Source organism: Hemitrygon akajei, chromosome 6, assembly GCF_048418815.1.
Source record: "Hemitrygon akajei chromosome 6, sHemAka1.3, whole genome shotgun sequence".
NCBI classification, from domain to species: Eukaryota; Metazoa; Chordata; class Chondrichthyes; order Myliobatiformes; family Dasyatidae; genus Hemitrygon; species Hemitrygon akajei.
Genome location: NC_133129.1, coordinates 64,745,757 through 64,773,245, shown reverse-complemented (window position 1 = coordinate 64,773,245; position 27,489 = coordinate 64,745,757). Strand labels below are relative to the sequence as shown.

Here is a 27,489-nt window from a genome sequence, read left to right as displayed (position 1 = left end):
CTCTTTCCGATGGCTTTATTACTTCCACCTTATTTTCAATCGTGATCGTGATTATTTTCGTGAACAGAAACACTACAGATTCAGAGCTGCACTGGCAGGTCCTAATGTCCACCGCACGTAGACATGTTAAATAAGGTTCAGGGTTCCACTGGGTCCTAAAGACCACCGCACTAAACAGGTTAAGTAAGGGACTTGAGCATCCGCAAATTTTGGTATCCGCCAGGGGGTGGGGGGGGGGGGGGGGGTCCTGGAACCAATCCCCCACAGATAAAGAGGGTCAACTGTACTTGTTAATTCCCATCACAGAGAGTTAAAGTGAATGTTTAACAATGATAACTAGGTATAATCTACCTCCAAAGAGTGTGTGTCTCCTTCTTGTTTAGAGTAAATACTTGATTTTGAAAATGCCATATTTTAAAATTTCCTACTTTTTCATTATTCAGCAACTGTTTTCCTCCGTATCAGATAGATCCGGAGAGAATAAAGAAACTTCAACCCTGAACTCTTAAGAGATGCCACTCTGACCAAAACACCTGAGCAAAGTTTATGGAGCACAACTTTGGAAGCAGGTTGGACCAAACTATCTATTACTTCTGTAAAGTTTTACAGTATTCTGACCCAACATACATTCTGCAAACTATGATCTCATTTGTCTTTAGAACAGGCAATTAAAAAAAAACAACTTACCTTAAGAACGATATCCCCTTCATGCAAGTTTCCATCCTTGGCAGCCAACCCTATTCCAGTCATTTCTTTGATGAAGATCTGGCTGCCTAATCGAAGGCCATATTCTAGTAGACAAGATGTACAAAGACTTTAAAATGGTTAAAAGCATACCAATTCAATTTCACTTTGTTCTTATATTACTTAACCCTGCCTCTCTTGGTCTCCAAGAGTTGTGCAGACACTGGTTTAATTGTGGACTTTACAAAGGGAACACGCAAAATGTTGGCAGGTTCTGGCCCAAAATGCCATTTACTCATTTTTCTCCTTAAATGCAACCTGACCTGCTGTGCTCGTCCAGCACTTGAGAAAAAAAAATGTTCCTCCCTTTTCCTCTTCTTCTATTCCCCACTCTGGCCCCATACCTCTCTCACCTGCCTATCACCTCTCCAAGTCCCTTCCTTCTTCCCTTTCTTCTCTGGTTCATTCTCCTCGCCAACCAAATTCCTTCCTCTCCAGTCCTTTACCTTTCCTACCCAACCGGCTTCACCTATAATCTTCAAGCTATCATCCTTCCCCTCCCTCACCTTTTTATTCTAGCATCTTCGCCCTTCCTTTCCAGTCCCTATGAAGGATCATGGCCCAAAACATTGACTGTTTATTCATTTGCATAGACGCTGCCTAACCTGCTGAGTTCCTCCAGCAATTTGTGTGTGTTGCTCAAGATTTCCGGCATCTACAGAATCTCGTGTTCAGGAAGGGGAAGCTGGGAGCACATACCAGTCTTCATCGAGGGGTCAGCAGTGAAAAGCGTGAAAACTTTTAAGCTCCTGGGTGTCAACATCTATGGATCCATCCTGGGCTTAACGCATTGACGTAATCATGAAGATGGCACACCACCATCTCTACTTTGTTAAGGGTTTGAGGAGATTTGCTATGCCACCAAAGACTCTTCTGCAAATTTCTATAGGCATATGGTGGAGAACCCTCTGATGAGTTGCATCAGAGCTCCATCATGGTCACAAAACTCCCCACCATTGAGTACATCTTTAAAAGGCAACATGCATCATTAACGACCCTCGCATTCCGAGACATGCGCTCTTGCCATCAATGAAGAGGTATAGGAGCCTGAAGACCCACAACTGACAAATTTGGAACTTCTTCCCTCTGCTGCCGTCATATTTCTGAACAGTCCAAGAACACTGCCTCGTTACACTTTTTATTCCATTATTTTGTAATTTATAATAACTTTACGCCTTTACAAATAAATTTTATATCATATAAGACAGTGACAATAAACTTGATTCTGATTCATTGAGGCAATTTCTACAACATTGATAGAACATTTCATTACAATTAACCTTTTTCCTGCTTTCCCGGAGGAAATCATTTTGCATTTTTAACCATATCACACAATTCTTTCAGATTTCCGCCATCTCAGTAGATAACCTTCGCCTCTACAGCCCACCAGCAATAGAACACTGAGAGAATTTTATGCCTTCAAAATAGTCAAGCCCAGGCTTCCATGCACATCATTTCCAAACAAATTAGTATACTTCAAATTAGTATACTTCATGTAGTATACTTCAAAATGCTCAATTTTAATGTCCCACCTTCAGTTTATAAATTAGTCCCTCACTGGCTACTGTGGCTCCACTTTCACAGACTTCATATCCAAAATTCCATCATGAATCATCTGTTTTATGATGCTAACTTTTTGACCAAACCTTTGGACATTACGTTAGTGCCAATGTATAGCAGTCAAAGTTTATTTCCTAATTCAGCTGTGAAGCCCCTTTGGGGCTTGTATTGTATGTAAAAAATGCTGGGTGGATGGAAACTTATTGGTTAATTCAAAATGTAAAGTAAATGTGTTTTAAACTTCTGCATTGCTGACTCAGTTTTTGACTTTGAATTTCAGTTTTAAGTTGTACCATCTTCATGCAAATCACTGCTGAAGTTGACTAGAAAGGGCTAAGAAAATACAGTATGTGGCAAGTGTTCAATTAATGCTGACTCAAATGACAGCTTAAATATCTGCATAAAAATATTGCAATGCTTTTCAGCATCTGGATCTGTGTCTCAACCCGATCTAACTACTTCGATTCCACAATTATTAATTACTTTAAAAGTTCTCAGAATGCATCTGTTAAAATCTAACAGATCCGAATCAGTGACAGGAGCCTGATATTTCTAAAAGAGCACAGTGCTTCAACAACCCTTCCCTCCAACAACTCTCCACCCTGAACATTTTTAGACACTTTTTTTTCCCTAATTAATATCAGATAACAATTGGAAATTCTTTTTTCCTCACCTTCATTTTCTCTGCTCTTAACCAGCATAACTCTGTAGGGTTTTGGAAGCCCCCGATCATTAGAATAAAGAGATTCTGGTGATGGGCTTCTGGATTTGAGTCGATCACGGCTCGAGGCTCTTGCTGGTTCTCTGGGATACTCTTGGGCTCTATTACGACCTCGATCCTCATCATATTTCCTTCTGCGACCTCTGTCACCTCGCTCGTAGGTGTCATCATAATCCCGGTCCTCTTCATACGCCCTTCCCCGGATTCGGTCACCATGTTCATAAGCTCTATTGTGTCCCTGGTCTTCATCATATAATCTCGCCCGCCCAGGCCCTTCACGCCCATAGTTTCTCTCGTGACCTCTGTCGTCGTCATATATCCTCCCCCTGCTGTGATCCCTGCTGCGACTATGCTCTCTATTCTGGTCTCTCTCATAACTCCTGCTGCGCTCCCTATCTTGTCTGTAGCTTCTGTCTGGGCTATAGTCTTGATTGTAGTCATATCCTCTGGGCCCACCGTCACTCCTGTCGCTCTGGATACTGTGCTCGCTTCTGCGATCGTAGTCATCAGCCGCATCGAAGAACCGATTCTCAGGCTCAGTCACGGGCTGCCGAGCTGGGACTCTCCGAACCCTTTTCACTGTCTGTTAAAACAACAACAAACAGTAAGGCTATCACCATTTGAGTCAGTCATCAAAAGCACTTCACCCCACAACTGAACAACTGTCAGTCACAGTGTCAGATAAATTAAAGGAACAGTTGTGTTGTCACAATGTTACTAACACTTATAATCCAGATGCAAAAGATGACGTCCCACCAAAGCAGCTGATGAATGCAAATTGTGAATTAAATGAATCTGAAATAAAACCAGGCCTCAGTAATTAGTTCGCTGTCATTAACTTTCCTTCCCAGCAGCTTAGAGACCCACAGAAACATGATCCACTCCCAACGGCTCTTAGAAACATCCTGGAGAAGAATGGGACAGTGGGGGTGGGGGGGGGGGGTAAGAAGCAGAAAGTGAGGAAAATAGAGAAGGAAAAGAAGAGGAAAGGGACTTAAAAGTGGGATGAAGGAGGTGGGGAGACAGCAACAGCCTGAGGAAGCAAGGAAAACAAGTCATCCACTTGTACAAATGAAACAAATCTTCTTGATCTGAAGGTCCATTTTGGAAAAGCCTTCCTACAAAGAAAGGTGGGAGCATAGTCTTTAAATATTCTCAAGCAGAGACAGATAGCCCACAGTGGAGTTAAGTTTATGGCCACATCAGCCATTATTTTATTAAATGGAGGAGAAAGCTTGAAGATCCAGATGACTTATTCCTGCTCCTAGTTCTTACATTTGCAAGCGAAAGAGAAGATGGTACAGTAGAAGGGATGAGAGGTAGTGGAGGCTAGGGACATGCTTATCCACATGTACGTGATCAGAGTGCACCTGTGTACACCTTGTCCCCAAATGTCTGGAACCTCCTTGCAACTGAACCAAAACCTCACTCTATAAAGTCCATGGGTTAGATGGTGTGCAGAAGGCACCCCAGTTTATAAGAAATCACACGCAGGTTTCATCCAATCCTCAGACTCGGAAAGGAATCAAGTAATCACTGATCCAGAATAACTGCTCCAGTAGAATAGTTAGGATGGGCCACAAATGCTCACCTTGATGGTAATGTTCAAAATAGATATTTGCAAAAAAAATGGCGAAGGAGCATTCGGAAAAACATTGAAAACCAGTAAAGGGTTTTACAATAAGCATGAAGCTACAGCTTGAGCCAGATGCTGAATTAGTCATGTGAGGATCATTCCCCTCCAAAAAGATGTGCTGTAATCTTGATTATACTGCACCTACACAGCTACAATCCATTATATACTAGGGTACAGAGGGTCCTTCATCATGAGAGACCAAATAGAACATGAAACCAGCCTAAGACATGGCTGGAAAAGGAAAATGATTGGCAAAACAGGCTGGAAGAACTGAATGGTTTCTTTCTGGCATGTGGTCCTATGGAAAATTTATGGATGACAAAGCCGCTTCAAATCTATTAAGCAACAGTTTTAATAATTCATCCAGCAATTAACTTGCATTTTTATTTTAAAAGATAGAAATGTTATGCAAAGGGTTAAGTTTGTGGCAACACATTAGGGTGACAAAAAATATTCTGCCAAACCAGCTGTAAAATAGTGAAGAAAAACTAAAGAAATGGAAAGATCACGCCACAGGGAAAAAAAACTAAAGGGGCAAGTGCCATTGAAAAGCTCAATGTGTGCTCTAACAAGAGTCCAAAACATACAATATATTTCACTGACAGGAAAATCTTCAACTATAACGTACAGTTTAAAGATCAGAGTCCAAGTAATCAGGGGTGACGTTAGGAAACAAGAGGGTAACAGAAATTTGGAATTCTTCCAGAAACTGTAATAGTTACTAGTTTATCAATTTTAATCCTAACTTTATATCCCTAGATTTTTTAATTAATCACATGGATTTAATCATAGATTAGACATAATTTGAATAAACAGAATCAAGGAATTGACTGGTATCCTTCTTTCTAGGTTCTCAAGACTTCCACAGGCATTGTCCCAGTTTTATATGTTCTATCATTTGGACATTCCTTAGTCATACTGCACAGAAACAGGCTCTTCAGTCCATATGATTATCAATCTACCAGTCACATGCATTCTATTGTAACCACATTCCCTTCAATTCCAACCTAACTCTTTCCTCCTCTTCAAAACATCATTCTCTGAACACTTCACAATATTTCCCAACTTGGCTTGCTGTCAAATACTGTCCTATCAATTGTTACTTACCAGATGACTGAACACTGCAGTTGGGGACAGAATGCATTCTATCCTTGCTCCAGTTCAACAGTCAGGAGCACAAACTAAGCGAACCTTTAACGAGAACCACATTTAGATGGTAAAAGGTGGCTTCTGACTATCTCAGTAATGGCACTTAATGGCCATATTTCACCAGAGGGCAAGGAAACAGATGATCATTATTCAGCTTTCTCTAAATGACTGGAACTATTATGCAGTATTCAATTTCAATATACATTAGATTCCAGTTAACTGGGACACATCACGACCAGAACATCTTAACCCAATTAAGTGACAGTCTCAATTAGCCAAAGTTACATGGAAATAGTTAAAACGGACTACCATTTAACTGAGTAACAATTTAGGCATTTAAATAAAATACAGAACAAAGTAGAATACTACCAATACCTCTACAGCACTGTAAAACTGTGTACAGTCGGCCTTCCTTATCCATGGGAGAATTGGTTCCCAGACCCTCGCAGATACCAAAAAACACGGATGCTCAAGTCCCTTATTTAACTTGTCTCAGTGTGGTGGTCTTTAGGACCCAGCGGAACCCCGGAATTTATTTAACATGTCTCAGTGCAGTGGACATTAGGACCGGGCGGTGCAGCTCTGAATCCGCAGTTCACGAAAATAATCACGATCACGATTGAAAATAAGGTGGAAGTAATAAAGCGATTGGAAAGAGGTGAAACGCCATCAGTCACTGGAAAAGCGTTAGGCTACAGTTGGTCAACAATCGGAACAATTTTAATGGAGAATGTGAAAGTCCCTGCCCCGATGAAAGCTACTATTATTACTAAGCAACGCAGTGGCTAAATTATTGAAATATGTATGTTTCTTAAGTGTTTTATATGCATAGAAAGATAAAATATGTACTATATACTAAGAAAAACATCTGACTAACTGACGCTAAATAATACCGGATGTACCTGTTCTGACTTCAAATCCGACTTAAAGACGGACTCAGGAATGGAACTCATTCATAACCCGGGGACCGCCTGTACTTTTAAGTCATTTCTAGATTACATATAATACCTAATACAATGTAAATGCTATGTAAATAGTTGTTATACTGTATTGTTTAGGGAATAATGACAAGAAAAAAGTCTGTACATGCTCAAACAACGAGTTCTAGAGAGAGAACTTCAGGTTTTCCCAATCCACGGTTGGTTGAATCCGCGCATGCGGAATCCGTGGATAAGGAGGGCCGACTGTATTAGTTCCTAATATTTATTGGCAAAAGAATTCATCAGCCACGTTCTTTTGATTGACTTTCAATGAACAAAATCAGTGCAGAGACTTAGTGCACTGCCATGATTGAATGCTTTTGACTACTTCATCCTCCAAATCTTCACTTACAGTAAGACATTCAAGATGATTGGTTATACCTTTGTAATCCATAACTTGGCGTTAAGAATTACAATGGTCGTGCCTGGCATCTCCAAGCCTGAATGCTTGAAACCACAGTAAGTAAAACAGTTCTGAATTGTGTTACTGCTTATTTGTTGGCAACTATCAGTGACAAAATTCACTGCTTTTCTGAACACAAACACACGCAACTGACACTATTTAAAATCCGATCGCTCTAAGTACCATATAGTGTTTAATAGCCACGCAAGTGCATGTGACTGACGCTAGGTAGAAACTGCTAATTAAGTGGCATATCATTCTAATTAAATGAAGGGAATCCCAGCTCCTTTCTCGATTTAGATTTTTGTTCTTCAATAGTTGACCCAAATAAACACTGCCCCAATTAACCGATGACCCAGTTAACTGGAACCCACTGTATTTAATTCTACTCTCATTAAAATGTTTCAATACCAAAGTACATTTTTAATCAAGCTGACACTAGATATTTGGGAGCACGCAGTCTCTGACCTTATTTGACTTTAAATGGTAAATAGGATAGTTATTTGAAAAAGACATGGGGAAAGAGGAATATTATTGCACAATGGGCAGAACTGCATTTTCCTACACTGCAAATTTCTCAGCAAGTACAACAAGGAAGGCATCGGAAGAGGATGTAAAGCAATCAACCACTGCATTTTCCCAGCAGACTTTTACAAAGAAAGATCGATAGGTCATCATTTACTGACAAGCAAAATGGGGTGAGATTCTGACTGGACAGTCTTAACTGTGGTTCACCGGATTTCCAGCATCTGATTTCCTCCAGCAACAAGCCTGTGACGACACAGGAAATGCACAAGATGTGGCAGGGAGAGATAAAGTAATGAAGAATGCCGGGGGAAGGGAACGCAGACCCACAGGATAATCATACACTGAGAAATGTGACAAAAGTAGTCTCACAAGCTACTTCTTTTGAACATTATTAAATTTAAACTTGCTACTGACAGTTAACTCATATGCTAAATCAATGCTAATAATTGCATTATAGCCACTAAAATGTTGTTGTTTATATATGTATAAAATCATTATTTTTATGTGGAATGCTCCAGTAGATCAGTGAAGAGAACTTGTTTAGAAAGGATTACCATGCCCAAACACAAGGTCAATCTGAACAATAAGCAGGCTGATGAAAAGCACTCAAAGAAACAAACCATACACGTTACCACTATTAACTAAAAACTGATATTCTGGCAGTTATTAAAAAATCACAAGCAGAAACCTGTGCTAATGTAGTTTGAAATTCTATATGTTCACAGAAGGTAGATTTTCCACAATATGATGAAAACAGACAGGAGAAGCAGAAATTATTCTTCAAGCCCTGCAAAATGAGAAGATACTCAGCCCGTGTTTAATATCATCAAAGGACTTTCAAATTAATGAAGGACAGGAATGAGCCATATGTGTTTTTTTTTTAAAAACAACAATCCATGTCTTTGAGCTAATTTCAGAATCTAGATTTTCATTATGCTTTATTTAATTATTTGACCTCAAATATCCACAGGTACAGAGATGGGATTTCAACACCAGTCATTTAGACCTGCAAATCAATAGCCACATGTGACATGAATGAATCATCAATTACAGCAAGTATGAATCAGCAGCACTTACTATTTGAGCCACTTTCCCACATTTTCTTAATTGCTGCACAGCATAGGAATGAAGCACATTTTCCATTGGACAGCCGTTAACACTGACAACCCGGTCATTTTCACTGAAGGAATAAAAAAAAGTTCTGTTAAAGCCGGCTGAAATAGACTCAGAAATATTCAATGGTTTAATTTTAACACCTGGAACAGTTAAAACAGCATTCACAAATCTAAGTTGCGGTTGATCTGCACTTGAAATATTGGATGGCTTTTGGTTTGCACAATATCAGCCTCCAGGAATATTAGTTTCTAAATGAACTAAATGCAACAGCTGTGGCTCAGTGGGTAGCTCTGCTGTCTGAAGACTTGAATTCACATTCAGAGGCTGAAGCACGAAATAAAGTGGTCAACACCCCTGAGGAAGTGCCACATTGTATTCTCATGAAATGATAAATCTAGTGGATGCATCTCTAATTAACACAAATAAAATTTCATGGCCACTATTATATGCTCATTGAATAGTGGGAGATTTCTGCTCAGTTACCCAGTCAACATTTACCCATTGATCAACTTTACCAAACAGACTATGAGACAACCAGCTGTGAGAGATTGCTGTCACACCTCCAACATTAAAACAGCACTACACTTCATTGGTTGTAAAGTGCATTTGGTCATAAAGGCTGCAGTAAATTCAGAAATAATAAGGCAACAAACGAAACTTACAATTTGTCATAATACTTAAGTGATTACATTTTTTGGGAAATGTAAAATAGTTGAAAAAAGCCCATTAATCCTAGGTTAAAAACTTGTTTTAGCAATCCCAGTCACTGGAAGCATTTCACCATCTTTTCAGAACAAGTACAGTAACTCAATTATTCCTGGGTCATTGTGGGAGCAGCCATTGTGAGTGGGTGCAGAGCTCAGGTTTTGGCTCATAGACACCTTGGCTTTGGCAAGGGCAGCAGAGTGCAATGATGATGGCGCTAAATGGCGACTCCTTCACTCGCATCTTCAGAAACAGCTCTATTTCCATCTTTAATATCTCTATTTTTCCCTTTCAGGGTTCTTTTGAAGACCCTGACCTGAAGTTGCTGACTACGGTTCTTTGCGGGAATGGGACCAATCGCGGGGTTTCATAACTGGCCATTGTTTGGCATGCCAAGGGCTCAGCCTAAGTATTCGGCTTGGCTTTGGAAGCCTAGGATCTCGGGCCTCCGGAGACGGGCGGACCGAGGGTTGGTGTACCGACAGGAGACCCGTGTGTCGTCGGGGGGAGTCGGAATACCTGCGGCTGTGTGCTCAGAGACTCGTGATGTTTGGGCACAGAGCTTGAAAAAACGCGAAGTGGCAGACTTTTAACATCGTAAACCAGCGAGTTGCTTGTTATGCCTCCCTGCTCGTTGTGAAAATGGAGACACCTCTTTCTCCCTTATTAGAGGGAGAGGGAGAGGGAGACACACACACACAGTGGTATGTCGAATACCGGGTGAACAATGTAGTCTTTGGGTAACTGCAAGTCCGTGTCTTTGCTGTTGCCTTGTTCGTGCTTGACTGCTCAGTGGCGGGTGCTGATGTTTTTTTGGCCAGTGGGGGATTGTTGCTTGCTGTCGCTTACGCACGGGAGGAGGGTAGCTGGTGGGGGGGACTTTGGGGTTCTAACATTTGACTGTCATTCATTCTTTGGGGCACTCCTCTGTTTTTGTGGATGGTTGCGAAGAAAAAGCATTTCAGGATGTATGTTGTATACATTTCTCTGACATTAAATTGTACCTTTGAAACCTTTGAGACTGTAGGGGGATTTTATTTTGCTTATTTTTGCCAAGCAGAACAGTGGAATGCTCCTCTTGCAGGATGTGGGAAGGGAGGGAGAATTCCAGTGTCTCTGATGACTATACTTGCAGGTGTATCTAGCTACAGCTTCTTTCATTCTGTGTTAAGAAAGTGGAGCTGGAACTGGACAAATTCATTCGGGAGGCTGAAGGATCGATCGACAGGACATGCAGGGAGGTAGTTTAATCCCAAGGTGCAGGACACAGGTAATTTGAGTGACCATCAGGAGGGGGAAAGTGGGGAAGGGCTGCTGGTGCAGATCATCACTGTGGCTGTTCCCCACAACATTAGATATGCCACTTTCAATACTGTTGGGGAAGGGAGGATGATCCGGCAGAGGAAAGCCACAGCATTCAGGTCTCTGGCGCCAAATCTGGCTCTGTGGCTCAGAAGGGAAGGGGGAAGAAGAGGAGTGCAGTAGTGATAGGAGATTCTGTGGATGCAAAAGAGATACCCGTTTGGTATGTTGCTTTCCAGGTGGCAGGGCCAGGAATGTCTTGGATTGGGTCCACAGCATTCTAAAAATAAAAGGTGGGGGGGGGGGGGGGGGGGGAAGTGAGCAGCCTGAAGTTGTGGTACATATTTGTACCAATGACATAGGTCAGAAAAGAGAGAATATCAGGAGTTAGGTAGAAAGCTGAAAAGCAGAACCTTCTGGGTAGTAATCTTTGCACTGCTACCTGTGCCAAACACCAGTGAGGGTGAAAATAGGATGATTCAGCAGATGAATGCATGGCTGAAGAACTGGTACAGAGGACAGGGTTTCAGATTTTTGGATCACTGGGATCTCTTTTGGGGAAGCCATGACCAGTCCAATAAGGACAGGTTACACCTGAACCAGAGGAGGACCAATATCACTGTTGGCAGGTTTGCTAGAGCTGTTGGGAAGGGTTTAAACTAATTTGGCAGCGGGATGGCAACCAGAATGATAGCTGGAGCAGCTGGTGTTCCAGCAGATGCAGTGTATAGAGACACTATGATGAAGGACAGACAAATAATAGAGAAAAACTGCAATCAGTGGGTGAGCTGAAAAATAACATGGGAGGAAAAAACTCAAAAAGGATGATGCCTACAGGTGTTGTATTTGAATGCATGTAGTATATGGAATAAGCTAGATGATCTTGTACTTCAGTTAGAAATTTGCAGGTATGATGCTCTGGGCATCTCTGAGGTGTGGCTGAATGAATATCATATTTGGGAGCTTAACATCCAAGGATACACATTGTATCAAAAGGACAGGCAGGTGGGCAGAAGGAGTGGGCTGGCTCTGTTAATAAAAAATTAAAACAAATCTTTAGAAAGGGGCAACAGAGGATCAGAAGATTTAGAATCTTATTGCCATTCGTTTCAAGGTAATTATGGAAAAGGATAGGTCTGGTCCTTGGGTTGAGATTCTAAATTGGAGAGAGGGCAACTTTGATGGCATCAGAAATGACCTGGCAAGTGTGGATTGGGACAAGCTCTTTTCTGACAAAGGTGTACTTGGTAAACGGGAGGCCATCAAAAATGCAATTTTGAGAGTACAAAGCTTTTTCTATGTGACTGTCAGAATAAAAGGCATAGATAACAGGTTTGGGGAACCTTGTTTCCCCAGAGATATTAAGGCCCTGGTTAAGGGAAAAAAAGACAGTCACAGTAGGTATAGGCAGGTAGGAACAAATAAGGTACTTGAGTATAGAAATGCAGAAGAACACTTAAGAAATCAGGAGAAGGCACGCGGTTGCTTTTGCCATCAAGATGAATGAGAAATCCAAGGGCTTTTACAGACATGTCAAGAGCAAGGGTCAAAATTGGTCCTCTGGATGATCAGAACTGTAATGTATGTGTGGAGCCAGAAGAGATGGTGGAGATCTTACAGATCTTTGCATCTGTATTTACTCCGAGAGACAGACAGAGTCTATAGATGTGAGGAAATACAGCAGCAAGTTCATGGACCTTATAGAGTTTGTGGAGGAGGAAGTGTTTGTTGTCTTGAGACAAATCAGGGTGGATAAATTCCCAGGGCCTGACAAGGCATCCTCTTGGATCCTGTGGGAGGCAAGTGCTGAAATTGCAGGGGCCCTAGCAGATATACTTAAATCATCCTTTGTGAAGGGTGAGGTACCAGAGGATTGGAGATGAGCTAATGTTGTTCCACTGGTTAAGTAAGGCTCTAAGAATAAGGCAGGGAATGATAGGCCAGTGAGCCTGACATCAGTAGTATCAAGTTACTGGAACGTATTCTAAGAGACCAGATTTACAAGTATTTGAATAGATAGGGATTGATTAGGGATAGACAGCATGGCTTTGTGCAAGGGAGATTGTGTCTAACCAAGGGAGTTTTTTGGGGATGTTACCAAGGAAGTTGATGAAGGCAGTGGATGTTGTGAACATGGACTTCAGCTGCTTGGCAATCAAGATGAGATAATAAATTAGACTATACATTGGCTCTGCGGGAGAAGCTAGAGAGTGGTAGTAGATGGCTGCCTCTGACTGGAAGCCTGAGACTAGTGGAGTGCAGCAGGGATCAGTGCTGGGTCTGTTGTTGTTTGTCATCTATAAGAACAATCTGGATGATAATTGGTTAACTGGATCAGCAAATTTGCAGATGACACCAAGATCAAGACAGACAATCGAAGCTTGAAAAAAAAAGAGTTGATGTAATTTAATGCAGACAAGTGTGAGGTGTTGCTCTGTGAAAGAACCAATCAGGATAGGTCACACAGTGAGCAGTAGAGCACCGAGCAGTGTGGTAGAATAATGGTAGCGGAATGCAGGTCCATTATTCATTGAAAGTGGTGTCACAGGTAAATTAAGAAAGCTTTTGTCACATTGGCATTCATAGATCAAAGTACTGAGTATAAGAGTTGGGGTGTTATGTTGAAGTTGTATAAGATGCTGGTGAGACCTAGTTTGGAGTGTGTGCAGTTTTAGTCACCTACCTACAGGAAAGATGTAAATTTTCTTTGTACTCTTTCAATCTTATTTACAAGGATGGTGCTGGGTCTGGAGGACATGAGTTATAAGGAAACTGGGGAGACTCTGCTGCTTGTCAAACAATCCCATTGATTCTTTCATTCCTAAGATTGCATAACATTTCAAAGATAGACTCATTTACTGTCACAGGTACCAAGGTAGAGCCAGAAGCCTTGTTTTGCATGCCACCCATACAGAACATTACATCATCACCAGTACATTGAGGAAGTACAGTTACACACAAAGTGCTGTGCAAGAGGACAATAAGGTGCAAAGCCATGAAGCAGCAGTTTGAGAAGTCAAGAGTCCATCTTGTGGAACAAGATGCCTGATAATAACAGCTGGCCTTCGGCTTGGTGGTATATGGTTTCAGGCTTTTGCGTCTCCTCCCTGATCTGATTATGTCTCAGAAGTAAAAGAGAGATCTTTGGGATTCTGTTTCAGAATTGGAACTTGAACATACAAATTTCTGAAAACCTTGCCCACTGAGCCAGAAGATGTTTAAAACCAAACAGAGCAAGTCAAATTCAGAGTTAAAGTTTTGCATAGCAAAAACTTCATCCAGAAAGAGTCTTGACATTCAGGTAGTTTTACTCACTGAAGTAACCCATCTGCCGGGCCCCCTTCCAACACATCAGAGATGATGATTGAAGTTTCACCGTTCTCAAAGTTGGGGTTATCTTTTCCACCTGAGACTGCTATACCAAATCCTCGCTTGGAGTCCTGCGGAAGAGTGAAAGAACAATGTTTGCATATTTAGTTAGATATTTGTTCATATTGAAATTTTAACAATTAATACAAGAACAGCTCTCAAAGAAAAATCTTACAGATTTTTAAAAAATTTGTTTTAAGTTGCTTCATCCACCGAGCAGCCACATGCTAATTGTTATAGATGTCCAACACTATAACTACTAGTGACACAAGAGACTGCAGTTGCTGGAACAGAAACGATGCAAAGTGCTGGAGGAACTTAGCAGATCAGGCAGCATCTACAGAGGGAAATGGAGAGCCGATATTTCGAATTGGAACCCATCTGCAGTGCAGTATCTCAAATGGACCAGCGTGATTGGGCCAAAGTTTCATGTCTGTCACATAAACTTAGCAACATCACTCAACTTTCTTTATATGAAAATTGAATAGGTGTTTAATAACACCACCTACATTGAATGGGACAAATCCAATTCCATTTGATGAAGACAAAGACAGGCTAACATATTAGTAGAAAAGAATATTAAAGTTAATTGATCCACATCTGATTTTGTTTTTTTTAGAAGAAACTTCTTTCAAAGTAGTATGTTATCAATCCAGTGAAATGAAGATTTATCCAAAATATCTGTGGACAGACATACCATTTGAAAATGTTTTGACTATCAAAAGAATATTTGTCAACAGCAGAACTAAACCAATTAAAAAGGACACACGAGTGAATCTGCAGATGCTGGAAATAAATAAAAACACACAAATTGCTGGCAGAACTCAGCAGGCCAGACTGCATCTATGGGAGGAGGCAGTGACGACTTTTCGGGCTGAAACCCTTCATCAGGAGTGAAGTAACATGGGATGGTCAAGGGGGGGACAAGAGGTGGGGGGAGGGATGAAGTAGAGAGCTGGGAAGTGATAGGCTGGAGGGAAATGGGCTGGGGGAAGGTGGAGAATTATGGGAAATAAAAGAGAAAGAAAGGTAGGGCTGGGGGGAGATTATAGTGAGGGGGGAAAAAAGAAAGAGAACCAGACTAAAATTATAGATAGGGATGGGGTAAGGGGGGGGGGGGGGGAGACGGGCATCAATGGAGGACACACACACAATGGCACACCCAAAATATAAATTGTTAATTTTTTTAAAAAAGTCATAGATGAATGAGACAGACATTCAGACACAGGAGTTTGCATGGCCATTCATTTATATAGTGTTTAATTACCCAAAATAAACTTACTTTTTGTAAAGTCACAGTGAACTGCTCCCATATCACTTCTTCCATGACTGTGGCCTGTGGGAAAACAACAACTGTTTGTAATACTCATGACAGTTCTTACAACACAATAGACATTTGTTCTACTTATGCTCTAGGTAAGCCTCGACCTGCCCTTCCTATTTCGCCACATCAGCAAACCCTTCTGTTATGTCCTTCTCCTGTGATAGACAGGAGCTACAGGGAGGTAGTCACCCCAAGGCTACAAGTGGCAGATAAATGGGTAACTGTCAGAAGAGGGAAGGGAGAACGCCTGATAGTGAGGAGCATCCCTGTGGCTGTCCCTCTCAACAATAAATCATCCATTTTGATGGGGGGGGGGGGGGGAAGCAACCTACCTGGGGTAAGTAACAGCAGCCATGTCTCTGGCACCGAGTCTGGCCCTGTGGCTCTGAAGGGTAGGGAATAGTAATAAGAGTACTAGAGGATTCTATAGGCAGGGGGACAGATATGTGATTCTGTCGGCACAAAGACACCATGGATGGTAGTTTGCCTCCCAGGTGGCAGGGTCTGCAATGTTTCTGAACGTGTCCACGATATCCTGAAAAGGGAGGGTGAGCACCCAGAACTCGTGGTATATATTGATACCAATGACACAGGTAGAAAAGGGAGGAGGACCTGAAAAAAAAATACAGGGAGTTAGGAAGGAAGCTGAGAAGCAGGACCTCAAGGCTAGCAATCTCAGGATTGCAGCCTGTGTCATGCAACAGTGCGGATAGGAATAGAATGAGGTGGCAGATAAATGCATGGCTGAAGGATTGGCGCAGGGGGACAAAGATTCAGATTTCAGGATAATCGGAACCTCTTCTAGGGCAGGTGTGACCTGCTCAAAAGGGATAGATTGCACTTGAATCCGAGAGGAACCAATATTCTTGTGAGTAGGTTTACTAGAGCCATTGGGAGTGGTTTAAACTAATATGGCAGGGAGATGGGAACCAGTACGATAGAGCTGAGGATGAGCCAGCAAGTTTACAAGTAGATGATGGATGTAACATGAATGTGAGGAAGGGCAAGCCAATGATTAGGCACAAATGCAGACAGAACAAAGAGTCCAATTGTACCACAGAGGCAAAATTCAAAAGGACAAAAAATGCAGGACTGAAGATGCTTTATTTAAATGTGCACAGCATACAGAATAAGGTTGATGAACCCGTGGCACACTAGATATTGGTCAGTATGATGCTGTGGGTATCACTGAGTTGTGGCTGAGAGAAGACCATAGTTGGGAGCTTTACATCAAAGGATATACTTTGTATCGAAAGGACAAACAGGATGGCATAGGCACTGGTGTGATTCAGTTGGTAAGAGATGGAATTTCATTTTTACAGACAGACAGACATACTTTATTGATCCCGAGGGAAATTGGGTTTCGTTACAATCGCACCAACCAAGAATAGTGAAGAAATATAGCAATATAACACCATAAATAATTAAATAATAAGTTAATCATGCCAAGTGGAAATAAGTCCAGGACCAGCCCATTGGCTCAGGGTGTCTGACACTCCGAGGGAGGAGTTGTAAAGTTTGATGGCCACAGGTAGGAATTACTTCCTATGACGCTCAGTGTTACATCTCAGTGGAATGAGTCTCTGGCTGAATGTACTCCTGTGCCTAACCAGTACATTAGGGAGTGGATGGGAATCATTGTCCAAGATGGCATGCAATTTGGACAGCATTCTCTTTTCAGACACCACCGTCAGAGAGTCCAGTTCCACCCCCACAACATCACTGGCCTTACGAATGAGTTTGTTGATTCTGTTGGTGTCTGCTACCCTCAGCCTACTGCCCCAGCACACAACAGCAAACATGATAGCACTGGCCACCACAGCCTCGTAGAACATCCTCAGCATCGTCCGGCAGATGTTAAAGGACCTCAGTCTCCTCAGGAAATAGAGACGGCTCTGACCCTTCTTATAGACAGCCTCAGTGTTATTTGACCAGTCCAGTTTATTGTCCATTCGTATCCCCAGGTATTTGTAATCCTCCACTATGTCCACACTGACCCCTTGGATGGAAACAGGGGTCACCGGTGCCTTAGCCCTCCTCAGGTCCACCAGCAACTCCTTAGTCTTTTTCACATTAAGCTGCAGATGATTCTGTTCGCACCATGTGACAAAGTTTCCCACCATAGCCCTGTACTCAGCCTCATCTCCCTTGCTGATGCATCCAACTATGGCAGAGTCATCAGAAAACTTCTGAAGATGGCAAGACTCCATGTTGTAGTTGAAGTCCGAGGTGTAGATGGTGAAGAGAAAGAGTTGATATTGGGTCAGAGAATGGTGAATCTTTGTGGGTGGAGTAAAGAAACTGCAAAGGTTTAAAACAAAACATACAGGAATCATATATAGGCCTCCAAATAGTAGCCAAGATGTAGGGTTGAGATTCCAAAGGGAGCTGGAAATCAAGATGCAAGAAATCCCATTTCAACTACCTGAAGGGTGGTCCACAAACTTTTCAGACCAATATTTAACACTAAATCAACAAACCCCTACCAGATTTCCAGATCACATTGTTGTTTGTGGGAGCTTCCTGCAAGTATTTCTCACGTCACAGAAGAGCGCCGATGATTAGCTTTTAAAACCGAGGCCATGAAAGGTTTTAAAGAAATATAGGTTCTGCTTTTCTTTACATGCTTTAAAAATAAATAAATCTATCAAAATTTATCACGCTGCAACAATAATTCAACTATTTCAGCCAGTTTGAAAAACCATGGGAATATTGTAGTCTTTTGGAGAATGAGATAAGGTGGAACATGAATTGAATTGATTTAACTCCCAAGACCGCAAATTAATGTAGTTGTTAGAACACACACTCACATCAGTAACTCCAGGAAATTTAGGGAGTAATATCGGAGTACAGCAGACTGTCCCAGAATTGGTGTTTATGCTTTATGTGAACTTGTACTCACCGTACACCTTAACCATTCCTCCCTCATGCGCTTGCCTATCTTCCTCTAAAATGCAACTCTTTAAGCACGTTTGAAAGCAAACACGAGGAAATCTGCAGATGCTGGAAATTCAAGCAACACACAGAAAATGCTGGTGGTCGACAGTGCTTCTCCTTATAGATGCTACCTGGCCTGCTGCGTTCCACCAGCATTTTGTGTGTGTTTCTTTAAGCACTTTGCCTGCATTCATACCACTATTGGTTATAAGAACATTAAGACCATAAGATATAGGAGCAGAATTTTTGTGAATCTCCTCTGAGCATTCCCCAGTTTCAGCACATGTTTTTTAAGATAAGGGTCCAAAACTGCTTACAATACTCCAAGTGAGGTATCACCAGTGCTTTATAAAATCTCAACATTACATCCTTGCTTTTATATTCTAGTCTTCTTGAGATGAATGCTAACATCTCATTTGCCTTCTTCACCACAAACTCAACCTGCAAATTAATCTTTAGGGAATCCTGCACAAGGATTTCCAAGTCCCTTTGCAGCTCAGAATTTTGTATTTTCACTCCATCGAGAAAACAGTCAACCCTTTCATTTCTTCTACCAAGTGCATTACCGTACACTTCCCGACGCTATTCCATCTGACATTTCTATGCCCATTCTACCAGATCCTTCTGTAGCTTCTACTTCCTCAAAACTACCTCCCTCCACACATCTTCATATCGTCTGAAAACTCTAAAACAAAGCCATCAATTCCATCATCAAAATCATTGACATAAACAAAAAAATAATAGGTCCCAACATAGACCCCTGTGGAACATCACTAGTCACTGGCAGCCAACCAGAAAAGGCTCCCTTTATTCCCACTCTTTGCTTCCTGCCGATCAACCACTGCTTTATCCATGCTAGAATCTTTCCTGTAATACCATGGGCTCATAGCTTGTTAAGCAGCCTCAAGTGTGGCACCTTGTCAAAGGCCTTCTGAAAATCCAAGTACATAACATCAACCAATTCTCCTTTGTCTATCCTGTTTGTTGTTTCTTCAAAAAATTCCAACTGATTTGTCAGGCAAGATTTTCCCTTGAGGAAACCACGTTGACTGCAGCCTACTTTATCATGTGCCTCCAAGTATCCCGAAACCACATCTTTAATAATTGACTCCAACATCTTCCCAACCACTGAGGCCAGACAAACAGGCTTATAATCTTCTTGAAGAGTGGAATGACAGTTACAATTTTCCAGTCCTTCGGAATCATTCCAGAATCTAGTGATTCTTGAAAGACCATTACTAATGCCTCCACAATCTCTTCAGCCACTTCTTTCAGAACCCTGAGGTACACACCATCTGGTCCAGGTGACTTACCTACTTTCAGACCTTTCAGTTTCCCAAGAACCTTCTCTCTAGATGTTGTAACTTCACACATTTCATGATCTCTGATACCTGGAATTTCAACCATATTACTAGTGTCTTCCACAGTGAAGACCGATGCAAAATACTTATCCAGTTCATCCGCCATTGTGTTGTTCCCCCATTACTACCTCTGCAGCATCATTTTCCAACAGTCCAATATCCACTCTCGCCTCTCTTTTACACTTTATGTATCTGAAGAAATTTTTGATATCCTCTTTAATATTATTGGCTAGCATACTTTCATATTCCATCTTTACCTTTTTAATGATTATTTTTTAAGTTAACCTCTAACTTCCCACTAATTTTTGCTCTGTTTTATACCTTCTCTTTGACTTTTATGTTAACTTCGACTTCTCTTGTTAGCCACAGTTGTGTCATCTTGCCTTTAGAATACTTCTTCCTCTTTGGGATGTATATGTCCTGTGCCTTCAAAATTGCTTCCAGAAATTCCAGCCATTGCTGCTCTACCAATATTCCTGCCAGAGCTCTTTTCCAATCAATTCTGGCAAATTCCTTTCATGCCCCTGTAATTCCCTTTACTCCACTGTAATACTGATATATCTGACTGTAGTTTCTCCTTCTCAAATTTCAGGGGAAATTTGATCATGTTATGATCACTCACCCTAGAGGGTCGTTTACCTTAAGCTTTTAAAAATCAATTCTGGTTCATTGCACAACACCCAATCCAGAATAACTGATCCCCTCGTGATCTCATCTCATAGGCATTCCCCAAATTCCCCCTCTTGGAATCTGGCACCAATCTGATTTTCCCAATCTACCTGCATATTGAAATCCCCATGACTATTAGAACATTGCCCTTTTGGCATGCATTTGCGTATCTCCCAATATAATTTGAACTCGATAAATTGGAATTAAGTTTATTCTCCTGAACTCCCCAGCTGATTTTTCTATAAATGCTGGTTCTTTTCCTTTGAGTTCCTCACAGTTCATGGCTTTTCTTTATTTTCAAGAATTTCAACTTGTAAAAACATCTTGCCATGGTGTTAAGCCTATTCTTTTCAGGCTCAATCCCTATTCCTTCAAGGACTTCATAAACTACATAGCAACACAGCAGGCAACTTGCACACAAGTTCCAACAGCAATGAGGCAAAATTCAAACAATCTGGTTTTAATTTCAAAAATATTCCCTTATTGATAGAATTTGCAAAGGTACAACACAGGAATTTATGCTCCTGATTTTAGTTCAAGTTTTAATCACCATGACCTTAATCTTCCTTTATGTACATTCATAGAGCAAACAGCATGAAGTGTTTTTTCTTTTTAAAAAAAAGCAGGCTCCAGTCCCTTCCCAATAGCAGCCAGGCCCTGAATTAGGTCTTTTTCCCCGGAACCTGTGGTACCTGCAGCAAGGTTCAGCTTATACCACAGCACAGTTACTTGAGTGTGCTGAATTGAAGTATTTTTTGGACAGCTAAAAATTAAAAAACATTCTTTACTTAAACTTGTCAAAAGTTTTAGTTGTCGTGCAGAATCTTCACAAGCTTCTAAGAAAATAGAGGCACTGCCGTGCTCTCTTCATAATGGCACGTGTGCTAGACCCAGGACAGGTCCTCTGCAATGTTAACACCAAGGAATTTCAAGTTTTAACCCTCTCCACCTCTGATTCCCCAATGAGAAATGGCTCATAGACGTCTGGTTTTCTCCTGAAGTCAACTATCAGCTCCTTGGTCTTGCTGACATTGAGTGAGAGGCTGCTGTGGTACCACTCAACAGGTTTTCATTCTCGTTTCTATTTACCGATTCATCGCCACCTTTGATTCGGCCAACTACAGTGGTGTTGACAGCACATTTAAATATGGTGCTGGAGCTGTGCTTAGCCTCACAGTCATAAGTACAGAGGGAATAGAGCAGGGGGCTAAGCATACAGCCTTACAGTGCATCTGTGCTGCTGGTGATTGCAGAGAGATGTTGCTGCCAATCCAAACTGACTGGGGTCTGTAAGTGAAGAAATCAAGGATCCAGCTGCACAAGGAGGTCTTAACGCCAAGCTCTTGAAGCTTATTGATTAGTTTTTGAGCAAATGATAGTATTGAGCTGTAGCCAATGAACAGCATCCTGATGCATGCATCTTCACTGCCCAAATGTCTCAAGATTGAGTGAAGAACCAAGGAGATGGCATCTGCTGTGGCCTGTTGCTCCAGTGGGCAAATTGGAGTTGATCCAAATCACTTTTCAGACAGGAGTTGGCGTGCTTCATCACCAATCTCTGAAAACACTTCATCACTGTAGATGTAAGTGCTACTGGGCAATAGTCATTGAAGCAGGTCACCACGTTCTGGTATAATTGAAGTGTCTGCTTGCAGCAGATGGGTACCTCAGACTGCTGAAGTGAGAAGTTAAAGATATGAATGAACACTCCAGCCAGTTGATCAACACAGGTGTTTAGTGTCCTGCGAGGTACCCCATCCGGGCTGGATGCTTTCCACAGGTTCACCCTCATGAAGGATGCTCTCACATCAGCCTCAGGGACAAAAATCACAGGGTCCTTGGGGGCTGTGGGAATTCGTGAAATTGCCTCCATACTTTGAAAGTCAAAGCCAGCATAAAAGGCATTGAGATCAGCTGGGAGTGAAGCCCTGTTGTTAGCTACATTGCTTGGTAGGAGGTGATAGCGTTTAGGTTGTGCCAGTGTCGTTAAGCATGCTTCAGTGATTCAAGTTTGGTTGGGAATTCCCACTTTGCTTGTCAGGCAGCTTTCCAGAACTCACACCTGGACTTCTTGTATTTTACCTTTTCCCCACTTTCTGATCCTCTGCAGATTGCACACCTCATGGTTTATCCAGGTTTTCTGGCTGTGGAAGACTCTGAATGATATTGTGGGGACACACTTATCTACGACTGTTTTGTAATGTCCGTGACAACCGTGGAATATTGGCTCAGATCCTCTAATCAGTCCTTGAACACAGATCAGTTCACCAACTCGAAACAATCCCATAGCCGCTCCTCTAACTCCCTCGATCATCTCCTCATCTCTGGAGCTTTGCTCTTCAGCCGCTACCTGTATGCAGGTAGGAGGAAGATAGCCAAGTGATCAGATTTACCAAAATGCACTTGAGGCATGGAAAGATAGTGCAAGTTAGCTCATAGTGAAAGACATTACTCTAGCTGATTATGTCAGCATGACCTTAAATTTACTTCTGTATATATTTCACGAGCATCAAGTCTGAGGTCTTCTTTATATATAAAAAAAGAGATGTAGAGTCTAGTTCTTCAGCTTGAAGTGACCAGAAGGAGTTACATAGTGGCTGCTCCCATAGAGTCTTCAGTGTTTCAGTGTGTACCTGTCTGTATTATGCAGTTTCTGGTAACCCAAGACTGGGAAGTTTTAGCAAGTGATGCACCTGAGTCTACCCAAGTTATTAAACTCCCGGTAGCAGCTGATGTTTGTTCTGACTGGGCATCCCTGGCAACAGTTTGTAGAGCAGTCCTTTCTTACGCAGCGCAAGGGGGACACAGACAAAGACCAGTGCATTCCATCCTGCATCTGCTTGGCAAACTTATCTTCCTGGAGGATAGTCATCTGTCTCAACTACACCGTAAACGGCATGATAGCCAGCTGTGGGTCACTGAAAGACTTGAAATTGATGGATGGTGGAAGGGTGTGGGGAGGGGAGAAAAAGGGGGTGTCCTACTTGCCACTAGCTTTGCAAAACCTTTGAACACGTTTGAAAGCTTTGGTGTCCAGGCAGGGACAATTGTCTAAATGACTGATAGTCAATATGGGAACTATCCATCAGATCCACTGTCTCCTTCTCTCACAGGGCTCGTGGATCTCCTATACCAGCCACTGGTAGTCAAGGGGCTCTTTTCTGCAAAATCCTCTGAGGAGCAGAGTGCCATTGAATGAAATGTTCCAAATCAACATTGGCCACTCCTATTAATACCACAGGCACAAACAGCCACTTCGCATTTGCCTGCCCACGGTCAAAACATGCAAAAGAATGTGAGGTTCAGGTATAATGGAAAAACTTACTTACCTCACCATAGGCAATAGGTAGAAACAACTTCATTACTGGAATGCTCTGCCCAAAGTGCAAGTTCCAATATGGGAACCAAACTAAATACTTCACTAAAACAAACATTTGGAGGACTATTGGTAAAACACATTAGCAGTGCAGAGGAGATCAAATGGTACCAAAACAATCTTTCTAAATAATCTGCAGAGATGCAATGTAACATTCTACAATTCATTAGGTATAAATCAAGATGATTTAAGAGAGGCTGTATACACAATTACTGCTAATTGATATATTTGTCACCATTCGTTTGATTCTATTTCGCATTTGAAGTAATTTGTTGCCAGCACAATTAAAACTCTTTAAAACTGGCAGCATTATACCTGCTTAAACTGCAGAAGTAGATAACCAGACTGTCTTAACGACCAGAGACAAACTTCAGATCACCTTATAACAGAGAGGGAAAAAGTACACAAGCCCAATTAAGACAGACAAGAAGTTTGAAAGCAGAAAGAAGAGGCAAGCAACTCACAAATCTCCTGTAAAGCCTGAACGAATGCATCAGATGGGCCCATTTTCTTTGCAGCGCTTGTAAGGACTTCATACCGAAGTGCAATGCTGCACTATAGCGATCACCCAGAGCTGGTCAGCCTCACGGCTGGGATACATCCATTTCCAGAATTTATCAAGCTGGATTACATAACCTTAATACACTGCTGCCCTACATGCACCACAAATCCAGCCAGTTCTATTGTACTGGAGAGGCACAACAGCCCATTCAGGATGCATGTCAGTCACAGAACCTTGGCTGCCACGCTAAAATTCAGTGCATTATAACACCATACACACCAAATAGGGACTATGGTGCATGATCACTGCAAATAAAACAGCTAATCACATTCAAACTTATAAACAAAGTGTAGGTGTGTATTCTTACTAGTTGTTCAACTTAAAACTAAACTCGCTTTTTCATCTACTACTTATAGAAGACTAAACCTCAACATTATTGCAACGATGGATTAAACAAGGGAACTAAAGGAATGATCCAGTTATGTTAACTATTTGCTGCCCACTTGGGCAAATCACATCCGTAGAATCAAGAAAATACTTTCCCTTCACACCAGTGTGCAAATCAATTCCCACAAAAAGTCTTTAAATGAAAAGATCAAATCACAGTGTTTGCATGCATAATATACCCAGGTAAACTGAACATCAAACAGACAGGGCTACAGATATAAACATCAATTCAAGTTACCGCTAAGATTAGACAATGTCCTCAGCATAGATGTTTAAAGGATCTGTAAAAACAGATGGGTAAATTCAGAGCAAAGGAGTACTACAAAGCTGAAGTCTACAGGCAAGGCAGCTCAGGGGCTTCATTAAAGAATTAAAGACATACCGACCGGGACACAACAGGAGGCCGTTCAGCACAGGATGTTCAGTGAAGCACTTCATGCAAAAAAGGTGATGGAAAGCTGGAACTCTCACTTTCAGCCAGTGGGTGCTTTACAATATCTATAGAATCAGTGGTTTGATATCACTGACTTTAAAGATCAGTCACTGCTCTCTCCACAGGTGTAGCTTGACCTACTATTTTCAGTATACCAAAGGGAGTCAAGATCATAAAACAAAGGATACCCCATCCAGAATGATGGCAAAACCCAGCTGCCAAGAGCTAAAGCAAAGTCTGACACATATGTAACCATGTCCACCCAGATCTGCCAAATAGATGAAGCAGTTCTCCTTTCAAGTTCTTGGGTGTCAAGATCTCTGAGGATCTAACCTGGTCACAACATATCGATGCAGTTATAAAGAAGGCAAGACAGCGGCTATACTTCATTAGGAGTTTAAAGAGATTTGGCACGTCGACAAATACACTCAAAAACTTCTATACGTGTACCATAGAGAGCATTCTGACAGGCTACATCACTGTCTGGTATGGGATTGGGGGTGGAGGGGGGGCTACTACACAGAACTGAAAGAAGCTGCAGAGGGTTGTAAATCTAGTCGGCTCCATCTTGGGTACTAGGCTACAAAGTACCCAGGACATCTTCAGGGAGCGGTGTCTCAGAAAGGCAGTGTCCATTATTAAGGCCCTCCAGCATCCAGGGCATTCCCCTTTCTCCATTTTCTCATTATCACCATCAGGTAGGACGTACAAAAGCCTGAAGAGACACACACAGCGATTCAGAAATAACTTCTTCTCCTCTACCATCTGATTCCAAAATGGACATTGAACTCTTGGACACTACCTCACTTCTTTAACATATATTATTTGTTTTTGCATATTTTAAAATCTATTCAATATACGTATACTGTAATTGATTTACTTACTATTTTTCCTTCTATATTATGTGTGTCTTTGAACCACTACTGCTAAGTTAACAAATTTCACAACACATGCCAGTGATAAGCCTGCTTCTGATTCTCATGATATTCTAATCTCTATTTGTTCCATTTCAGGAGATATCCAGAAATGGATAACAGCACTGGATAAGGGACCAGAGAAAGTCCAAGTAATGAAGACCTGCTCTCCAGAACTAGCTGCATTCCACCCAAACTGTTCCTCTGTAGTTATGGTGGTGACATCAACATGGACCAAACAAATTAGTTTTGAATACAAGGCAAGAGCAACAGCCCTCGAGATCTATTCAGCATTGGGCTGAAAGTGATACTGAGGAACAATGGCTGAAAATGAAGTTAATGTCCATCAAACAAAAACTCTTCAGAAGTTGAAATCATACCTCATACACAGGAAGGCAGTTGTAGTTGGAAGTCAAGTCATCCCAGCCACAGGACATTATTGCTGGAATTCCTCAGATTAGTGTCCCAGGGCCAAAACACCTTTAGTTCCTTTAAAGACCTTCCCTTCCATTAAAAGTCAGAAGGTAGGCAATTAAAAATGTTTGTAATTCCACGGCAAATAAACTAGTTCATGTCTGCAAGTATGAAAACAACACTGAGGTCTGGGCTGATTAAGTGGCAGGTAATATTTGCATCACAAAAGTGTCAGCTGATGACCATTTCTGACATGAGGAAACCTAACCAATAGGCAACTGCAATATCATTGTCAAGACCCCCACAAGCAACATTGAGGGCCATCACTGACCAGAAATTCACCTGAAACGACTACACAATTAGTACAGTTCTAAGAGCAGGTAAGTGGCTAGCTATCCTGTGGTGAGAGAAACAGCACATGGCATTTTAACACCTCTCTGTTACCACAAGCAGGACCATAATCCATTTCACATGCTTGGACGAGCGCAGCCAAGAAGCTCAACATCATCTGGGACAAAATAGCTGGCTTCATTTTTACACCACCCCCACCACAAAGGCTGCAGTGTGTATGACCAGCAAAATGCACTGCAATTATTAGTCCTGCCTACATGGGCAGCACCTCCAATCCCACAACCACTGCCACCAAGGGCAAGGGTAGCAGGGCATATATCTGCAAACTCCTAAATCACAAACCATTGTGACATGGAAATATATTTACTGGCCCTTCACTTGCGACACCTTGCCTAACTGTGCTGCAGGAATACTCCCAACGGTAACTCATCACCACTTTATTGATACTTGGCTTGGCAATAAACATCAACCTCATTCATGATTCTGAAAAATCAATAAATAACCTAAGAAACAAACGAGGCAAGTTACGATGCAAGTCCCCAACTAGC

General features: G+C 41.7%; 1 protein-coding gene across 5 annotated transcripts in view; it reads right to left on the bottom strand.

Moving 5' to 3' along the window:
• tjp2a (tight junction protein 2a (zona occludens 2)) overlaps positions 1-27,489 on the bottom strand; it is a 142,017-nt gene that overhangs the window by 54,668 nt on the left and 59,860 nt on the right. For 4 of the 5 annotated variants that reach the window (XM_073048502.1, XM_073048501.1, XM_073048500.1 and 1 more), the window contains 5 exons: positions 15,496-15,549; positions 14,160-14,284; positions 8,799-8,901; positions 2,978-3,608; positions 688-791 (listed from right to left, as the gene is read on the bottom strand). In XM_073048502.1, the coding sequence (XP_072904603.1) occupies positions 688-791; positions 2,978-3,608; positions 8,799-8,901; positions 14,160-14,284; positions 15,496-15,540 (1,008 nt within the window). In that variant the 5' untranslated portion in view covers positions 15,541-15,549. Of the gene's footprint in view, positions 1-687; positions 792-2,977; positions 3,609-8,798; positions 8,902-14,159; positions 14,285-15,495; positions 15,550-24,344; positions 24,383-27,489 lie in introns of those variants that run through there. The other variant, XM_073048498.1, reaches the window with a different exon arrangement.